General features: G+C 35.8%; 1 protein-coding gene across 3 annotated transcripts; it reads left to right on the top strand.

Annotated features, from left to right (window-relative positions):
• The first annotated feature begins 2,090 nt into the window (after positions 1-2,090).
• On the top strand, positions 2,091-8,277 carry LOC140872530 (uncharacterized). 3 transcript variants are annotated; one of them, XM_073275385.1, is made up of 6 exons: positions 2,091-2,349; positions 2,933-3,467; positions 4,023-4,214; positions 5,283-5,312; positions 5,437-6,540; positions 7,539-8,277. In XM_073275385.1, exons 2-6 carry the CDS (start codon positions 3,021-3,023, stop codon positions 8,088-8,090), a joined length of 2,325 nt encoding a protein of 774 aa, XP_073131486.1. In that variant the 5' UTR covers positions 2,091-2,349; positions 2,933-3,020; the 3' UTR covers positions 8,091-8,277. The 3 variants fall into 3 exon arrangements, with proteins under 3 accessions (XP_073131486.1, XP_073131487.1, XP_073131485.1); XM_073275386.1 differs by having other exon boundaries at positions 2,092-2,349; positions 3,039-3,467; XM_073275384.1 differs by having other exon boundaries at positions 2,092-2,349; positions 2,958-3,467.
• Positions 8,278-9,036: the final 759 nt, after the last annotated feature.

Below are 9,036 nucleotides of genomic sequence, written 5' to 3'. Positions count from 1 at the left end.
AAGAGGAAGAGTTAGTAGTGAGACTCGGATTAGAAGTCGAATCAACATGTTTTTCTAGTTTAAGATTGAAGCATGTTAGAACTCGAACTTGTAATGTTTTGTAATTTGAACTTGTTCTATTTTCGGATCCTAGTCTAAAATCGAAGCATGTTTTTGAATTTTGTTGATCTAGACTTCTTGTTGATCTTAGGCTTTATGAAAGCATATTTTGATTATGCGTGTATTCTCTACACCCCGTTTAGTGTATGTATTTGAATGCATGTTGAAAGCGAGCACGGGAATGATTTTGTTAGGCTGAGCATTTCTGCCCAGGCCTTCCGCGCGTGAGCGAGGTGGTACCTCGCTCGCGTGCGAGGTAATCCCAGGGGCTTGGGTTTGTTAGCCCGCGCGCGCGAGAGCCTTCAGCACGGGCTCTGGAGGTGTATCCTGCGCGCGCGTGAGATGTTGTCTCGCGCGAGCGCGAGGCGTTCTCTTTTTTAAAAAAAAAAATTTTAATCGGTTTTCTTGGTTGGATCTTGTATGTTTAATTATTGTTTAGAACCGAGGTCTCACATAAGGGCTCTAAACCCACAACCCCACCTCTTACTCTCACTATATATACTAGTAATTGAGGCACACGCGATGTGTGTGCGACGTAATACATGAATATTATTTATGTATATATAGGTATGAGAGCAGTCCTGTTCATATAATTGAGAAGAAAAGGAAGTGAATTGAAAAGGGGAGAAGATTTTAAAAAAAAAGTATAAATTAAAAATAATAAAAAAAATATGGGTGAGTGGAGGGGTATTTTTGGATTAAGAAAATCCAGACCAAGACATCAAAATAGTTTTTCTAAGGCTCTCAGCCTTAATAAAAAAGTAAATATATATATATATATATGTGTGTGTGTGTGTGCGCACGCGCGTGCGTGTGTGTAATTTTCACAACAAATAAAAGATTCTGGGTTAGTGTAATTGGGTTTTGAGGGAAATAAGATAAATTTAGAGTAGTAAGCAAAATTATCTTTGACAAATAATTTTTATTATTTTTTTAAAAAATAATATCCCAAGTGTATTTTAAAATTTTTTAGAAAAGAAGTTTAACAAGGTTTATTCAACAAAATTTTCTGGAAACAAATTTTGGAAAATTTAAGATTAGAATTTAAATGAAGGTCAAAAGTACGGTAAATGATTAGAGATGTAATCAAGACGAGTTCTTGAAAGTTTGAGTTCGACTTGTTTATAATTGAGTCAAACTCGAGCTTAATTTATTATATATATTCATGAATCACTAGCTTATTAAAACTTTTATCGAACCTAAACGAGTTTAATAAATATATAATTATAAATCTAAATATTCATTAAAAACTAAAATTTATACTTAGAAAAACATATTTAAGTTGTAACTTTATTCTAATAAATAAATTTAGTATATTTTTATATATTTTTCATAAGAGTACTGTAAAATCTATAAATCAGATATCAAAATCATAATTTTTTCATCTAAGAGCAGACTCGCGAGCCTACTAATGAACCTGTTCGTGAGTTAACGAGCCGAATAGTTTAAAGCTCAAGTTTTGTTCTTTTATTTTCATGGGCCTCATTAAACGAATTCAAACGAGGTTTTCTCGAATCGATGTTCGAATAGCTCTCAAACGGCTTAATTCATTTATTTTCCTATAAAATATAAAAAAAATTGATAAATGTGGCGGCTATATATTTAGAACATAAACTTATATGAGATCTTTTTACAAATTAATTTTGTGAGAAAATCAATTTTCTGAGGCAAAACTACGATCCGACTTAACTTTTTAAAAATTATTATTTTTTATATAAAAATATTATTTTTAATACAAATATGAATCCGATCGATTCCTTCCAAATTTTATTTTTGACATTTTTGTGTTCTTATAAAAAAATCGTGGATCTATTCGAGGATAATATCGAATGATACCGTCATCATTGTTTTCATGTTAAATTATTTTTTATAAACCAATTAATTGTAATTTAGTAATGAAATGATTATTAGGACTTCGACGAATCCTAGAAATGAAAATAAACTAATAAATTAAAGAAGTAGATTTCTATTTTTGAGAAAAAAAAAATGAGGATAATTACACATTGAATTGGCTTCTGACGCGCATTTCCACGGCGAGTGTTGTCACGCGCCACTTCCCCCAATGTATATTTGTTTCCTGCTACTTTGTTCAGTTCATCATTACCATAACCCGACAATTTTTCTAATTCTGGATTTTGTTTTCTGATAAATCTGATTCTAACCTCTTGATTGGACTCATTGTTTGAGGGAATCGAATACGAATCTCAAATCCAGAGTCCAGTCTTTTTCATTGCGGATCATCCCAAACAGGTCTGATGACACTTTCTTATTCTTTTTGTTTTGATTAATTCAATTCTGAGGAATTTTTTTTGTAATTATTAATCAGTAATCAGTATCATTTGATCGTGCTAATTTTTAAAATTTCGCGGATTTTTTTGTTTTTGTTTTTGTTTTTTTTGCTTGCTGATAAGTTGATAACGTGCAACGATTTAATTTTGCTAGTTGTGTTAAGCAACTGGGTTTGATTCTGATGGTAAAAAGGTAGACTTTGTCCTTCGTAATCCCAATTGCAAAAGTGGGGAATGGGGAGAAAAGAAAAAAGCAGTTCAACAAAGCAGCTTTTTAATTTAGTCAAAATTCTTATTCAAGATTAATTTAGTTTATATAAACTTTTTTATGTTTATGTAATACTTTCAGTAGTTTCTTCCGTTGAAAAATGGATTTTAAATTTTCGTTCATGTTGTTTATTACTTTCACTCTTCTTTGGGTTTTGAAAGTTCGTTTTTTTTTTTGTTTTTAATTGGGTTATATACTTAAAGAAGGGTATTCAGATTTCAGGGGTTAAACTTTGTGAGGTTTTCTTTGTTTGGGAACTAATATTTTCTTTTACTAGTTTCTGATGTCCTAGTATTCAGCAGATCATTATTCAGCATGCTTGCATTGATGCATTGCATATTCAATTTTGGATTATTTTTTCTGTGATGCAATCCCGCAATAAGAGTGCAAAAAGGAGGAATTTGAAACGTTCAAGAACGTCTCCTCAAGAGATGCCTGCCACCGACGCAACTGCCTCAAACTCTCTGGATGATTGCAATGTATTCCCAATTGAAGAAATAGTTCAGTACCCATTACCAGGTTACGGTGCACCAATTTCGATCAGTTTTAGCCCTGATGATAGTTTGATAGCGTACTTGTTCAGCCCTGATCAGACATTAAATAGGAAAGTGTTTGTATTTGATCCCAAAACGGGGAAGCATGACTTGTTCTTTGGCCCACAAGATGGTGGACTTGATGAAAATAATTTGTCTCCGGAAGAGAAATTGAGAAGGGAGCGACTAAGAGAGCGTGGCTTGGGTGTGACACGCTATGAATGGGTGAAGATGATGAGCTCGAAGAGAAAAAAACTTATGGTGCCTCTACCAGCTGGGGTGTGTTTCCTAACATCCCATTTTCTTTCTGTTTCTGGGTTTTGTCGTAATAGAATGGTGACCTTGAAGTTTATTTAGTGAAATGTGATCCCACACCTTTTTAACATGCTGTGTGAAGTTGTGAAAAAGGTAGTTTCTCAAGCTATAGAGCATTGTATTATTGGAACTGAAAAATATAACCGTGACAATGAAAGTTGGTCAGCTTGGCTCTTTTCTTAAAATTTCTTGACTTGTTTGGTGGTTTTGTATTTAATTAAGATAGTTGCAGTAGTATGATTACCTGAAATTTGGAAATATTGTTTCACACAGTAAGAGAAAAAATATTACCTTTTCTGGGTTATTTGATTATTTTAAAGCTGTCCAATTTTTTATAGTATGCGTAAACTCATCGTTAGCATTGCCTGATTTGAGTTTACGATCAGTCAACACAAGTTCACTCCTTGTACTATATTTATGTCCTAACTGTTGGTTTAATTATCATGAGTGCTGAAAATCATGCTTCATGTAGGTCACCATAGTCACATATACTAATCCATGGCTACAACATATTGGCAGATCTATATACAGGACTTTGCCGTTCAACCAGAGCTTAAGCTTCCTAACACCCCTTCGTCGCCAATTATAGACCCTCATATCTCCCCGGATGGCACCATGCTTGCTTATGTGCGGAATAATGAGCTTCACGTGTTGAACCTTCTGTACAACTTATCAAAACAATTGACTTTGGGTGCTCATGAGAATGCAGTAGTAAGCCTTGGATTCCATTTTATTTAATTTGATTTCTCTTTTCCTCTTTAATGGATGTCCTTGCCCTGGTTTTTTTCCCAGTTGGATTTTTTGTTGTTGAAATGGCACCTTGATGCTTCAGTAAAAAATGCCTGCAGATATCGTAACTTCATCCATTTTGCAATTATTATTTGCCTGAAATCACGGAAATTCATGGTGTTGGCTACTTCTAACGGTTCAACCTGAATGGAGTTTCCTTGTTCTCAATTTCCTCCTTAATCAGGAAAAGTAGATTTAATTTTTTCGAATTCTTAAATGAAAAAGAATGCACAGCCGATAAATGAGTATTAAAACTTTGTTTTGTCCTTTTTGCATCTGAATGAGTACTAGTTTTGAAGTTGGGAATGCTCAAAATGAATAACATCAAATGAATTCGGGTAGGAATCAATGCTGGAATAGAAGAGGAGAATGAGTGAGAACATAGGTAGTAAGATAGATAAACGCATGAATGCTGTTTGAATTGGACATGTTAAGGGAAATATACTTTTTCCTTTAATTTTTCTATTAAAATGTATCATTAAAAAATCAATTTTTTTGTATTGGTTTTAGTGGCAACTTAAGCCTCCATAGTCACAAAGAATGGTCACTGACATTTGAAGCTGGGTCAGAATTTCATTTAATGGTGGTTGGACTAAAAATTTGCTTTGTTTTTTTTTATTGAAAGTCATGATTGGTATTTTATAGCTTTCCAGAAAAGTCACCTGTTTGTTCCCAGCAATCCCACGACAAATGCACCAACTTTCAAGCATGGAAATCAAACACTTGGCTTTAGCTCTTATATCATTTGATGATCTAACCGCTTTCCATTCGATGAAAAGCTACCATTGGTCATAATTGCAACTCATATTTTTTGAACTCTATATCATATCATATATACACTACATTTTGATCATCCTTCGGCAGGTGAGCTATTGCTTTTCAACTAGGTTGATGCGTATCTCATGTTTAATTTCTACATTGTGTTTTGGTGCAATGAAAATGTTGAATTTTTCTGTTGTTTAGTGATGGACTGCCTTGTTTTTTTCCCAGACACATGGACTTGCTGAGTACATAGCCCAGGTGAGATCCTTGTTGAGCCAGCATATACGTTCTTTTCGAAATAATTGCCTTTTTCGCTTACTCATTTGGAAAGATCCCAATTTTTAGTTGCATACTCAACAATGCTCGTGTTTTCTGGCTGTAGGAAGAAATGGACAGGAAGAATGGCTACTGGTGGTCACTAGATAGCAAGTTCATTGCATTCACTGAGGTTGATTCATCAAAGATACCTCTTTTTAGGATCATGCACCAAGGAAAAAATTTTGTGGGTTCAGATGCACAGGAAGACCATGCTTACCCTTTTGCAGGCAGTTCAAATGTAAAAGTTCGTTTAGGCATTGTTCCTGCTGCTGGAGGACCGGTTAGTTGGATGGATCTTGTCTGCGGTGGAGGGGGCCAGGAAGATAATGAGTATTTGGCACGAGTCAATTGGATGCATGGGAATATTCTGACTGCTCAGGTTTTGAATAGAAAACATTCTAAATTAAAGATTATCAGGTTCGACATTAAAACTGGTGAAAGTAAAGTAATCTTTGACGAAGAACATGAAATGTGGATCAATCTGCACGATTGCTTCACCCCATTAGACAAATTACCGAGCAAACCATCCGGTGGGTTTATTTGGGCCAGCGAGAAAACTGGATTCCGCCATCTATATTTGCATGATTTGGATGGGGTGTGCTTAGGACCCATCACCCAAGGTGATTGGATGGTTGAGCAAGTTGCTGGTGTAAATGAGGCTTCTGGCACAGTTTATTTCACTGGAACTTTAGACGGTCCTCTGGAATCTCATCTTTATTGCACTAACTTATTCTCAAATGGAAACCATTCTGTACAAACTCCATTGAGACTGACCCATGGAAAGGGAAAGCATGTGGTTGTGCTTGATCATCAATTGCAGAGATTTGTAGACATCCACGATTCCTTGACTTTGCCTCCCAAGGTTTCCTTACACTCATTACACGATGGAAGCTTGATATTGTCTCTTTATGAACATCCAGTCGACATTCCCAGGTTTAGAAAACTCCAACTCGAGCCTCCAGAGGTAATTCAGGCAGAGGCAAAGGACGGAACTACTTTGTATGGAGCGTTGTACAAACCAGACGAAGAAAATTTTGGGCCACCACCGTATAAAACAATGATTCAGGTTTATGGTGGTCCTAGTGTACAACTAGTCTGTGATTCTTGGATAAATACAGTTGACATGAGATCCCAATATCTGAGAAGTAAAGGCGTATTAGTCTGGAAGGTACTTTTTAGGTGACCTAGTTTTGCATTTTATGCTCTATTCATGTCATTTGCATCACTAGTACAAATACACGACACATCTTCACTACCTTTAGTCTACTTTCTTATTGTTCAATTGTGGCCCTTAATGAGCCCTAGATATACCTGTTAAAATATAAATTGTTAGAAACCTTCTATGCTCAATGCCCGTCATTTGCACTCTCTTGTAGAATGCTTCTTTATAATTATAAGCCACCGGTTTGCTCGTGAAATGAGATGATGAATGACTTGATAGTAAATTGAAAGATAAAGATAGCATATCAATTTTTTAACTCTAATTATTCTAAAACTTCAGCTAAATGTTGGATGATGCAAGAATGCTCAATCTTATCCTTCCCACCAAATAGCACCTTAATCTAGTATTGTATTGTACAATTTGCGGTCCTCCATTGAACTATATAGATGCCTGTTAACATATAAAATTATTGTTTGAAACCGCTCCTTTCAAAAGCTGGGAAAATGGTCTTTAACACAGTATTAGAACCAAGGGTGACATGTACTATTTGATACGTATGATAAGATAATATAAGTATGTGAATATGTAATATGAGTGATAAAAATTACATTACGCATAAGATAAAATATGTAATGTAATTAGTTGTATGAAGTTCGGTGTATAATTTAAATGTAGGTTAGGCGATCAATGATGATTTTATCATGCACACCAAACGGTGATTGTGTAAATTAGGTTGGTTTTGGGTGACCTTTGTTGCCTAGTGTATGATCACTATGCATGCGCTCGTGTTGGATATTAAATTCAAGCATATGTTTCTTAGCTTTTTGACTTACATGCAATGGAGTTTAAAAACAATTGTTATGCCACGTTCCATGAGCTTCAGCTTATGGTAATAGTGGTTTCTGACTATAAGGAGTTTTTCAACGTTTAACTATGTTCAATATTTCGAGTCTCTCCAAAAGAAATAGAGACATAATTCTTATTGCGGTTTCTACATTTTCCAGATGGATAATAGAGGAACTGCTAGACGTGGACTCAAATTTGAAGGCGCAATTAAGGACCACTTTGGCCAGATTGATGCGGAGGATCAACGAACTGGAGCTGAATGGCTCATTGAGCAGGGATTAGCCAGAGTCGGTCACATTGGGTTGTGTGGGTGGAGTTATGGTGGATATCTTTCGGCCATAACACTGGCAAGATATCCTGAAGTTTTCAAATGCGCGATTTCTGGTGCACCAGTAACATCTTGGGATGGGTATGATACTTTTTACACCGAAAAATATATGGGTCTACCTCATGAAAACGAATCAGGATATCTGGATAGCTCAGTGATGCATCACATTGGAAACATGAAAGGGAAACTGTTGCTAGTTCATGGGATGATTGACGAGAATGTGCATTTTAGGCACACGGCTAGGCTGGTGAACGAGCTTGTGGCAGCTGGTAAGTCTTACGAATTGTTGATATTTCCAGATGAACGACACATGCCTCGTCGGCTTAGGGATCGCATATATATGGAGGAGAGGATATGGGATTTTATCGAGAGAAGCTTGTAGACGACCTCTTTCGCTGTACCTAGGGTGCGTTGAGTCATGTGAGCATGAAGCTCTTCTTGTTCAGGAAGTTGCGTTTTTGGATGCTTGTCCCACTTAAAATTTAAGTCATTGCCTTTTTCATTCCATTCAAGCCCTCTGTAACAAAGAAATGCTTTTCATTTCTATAAATCTCTCTCATCTTTAAAGAGATTCTTGACCTGTGAACTCTAATAACAATGTGTGGCTGCTTGCAGAGAAAGCTTAAAGTCATGTTCTCTTTATAATTTAAAACGAATTATAATTCATAATTGAATGTAGGGGTGTAAATGAACCGAGCTACTCGTGAGTAGCTCGGTCAAAACTCGACTCGAGCTCGAATTGACCGAGCTCGAGAACATACAATCGAGCTCGAGTTTGAAATATATGTGTGCGAGCTACTCGATAACACATATAAATATAAAATATAATATAAATATATATATAAATATAATGTATATAATATTTTATTTATTTATTTATTCATATAATTATTTATTTATATATATTTATATATAAATATATATAATTTTCGAGCTCGAGCTCGAGTACGAAATTAACTACTCGATCGAGCTTGAGCTCGAGTTCGAGTAGTTAAATATGAGTCGAGCTCGAGCTCGCGTAGTCTGCTACTCGGCTCGACTCGATTACACCCCTAATTGAATGTACAATTATAAAATAATTTTTCTTTTCCGTAGAAGTCCAAATACAATTAGAATTGTCAGATGGGCCAACCATGGCGGAGCGGGCCGGTTCACCAAAACCCACCGTTTGGCGGGTCGAGGGCGGGCGGGCCGGCCCACCATCCTGACGGGCTGATAATCTTCAACCCAACTCAAGGTGAGTTGCGGGTTAGGTAGGTCGGCCCGCGGGTTGGCTCACTACAAATAAAAATAAATAAAAATCATTATAATTAATTATAAATTTTATT

Source organism: Henckelia pumila, unplaced genomic scaffold (assembly GCF_033568475.1).
Source record: "Henckelia pumila isolate YLH828 unplaced genomic scaffold, ASM3356847v2 CTG_466, whole genome shotgun sequence".
Taxonomy (NCBI): Eukaryota; Viridiplantae; Streptophyta; class Magnoliopsida; order Lamiales; family Gesneriaceae; genus Henckelia; species Henckelia pumila.
The sequence above is the reverse complement of the archived record's forward strand: the minus strand, read 5'-3'. Positions and strand labels throughout refer to the sequence as shown.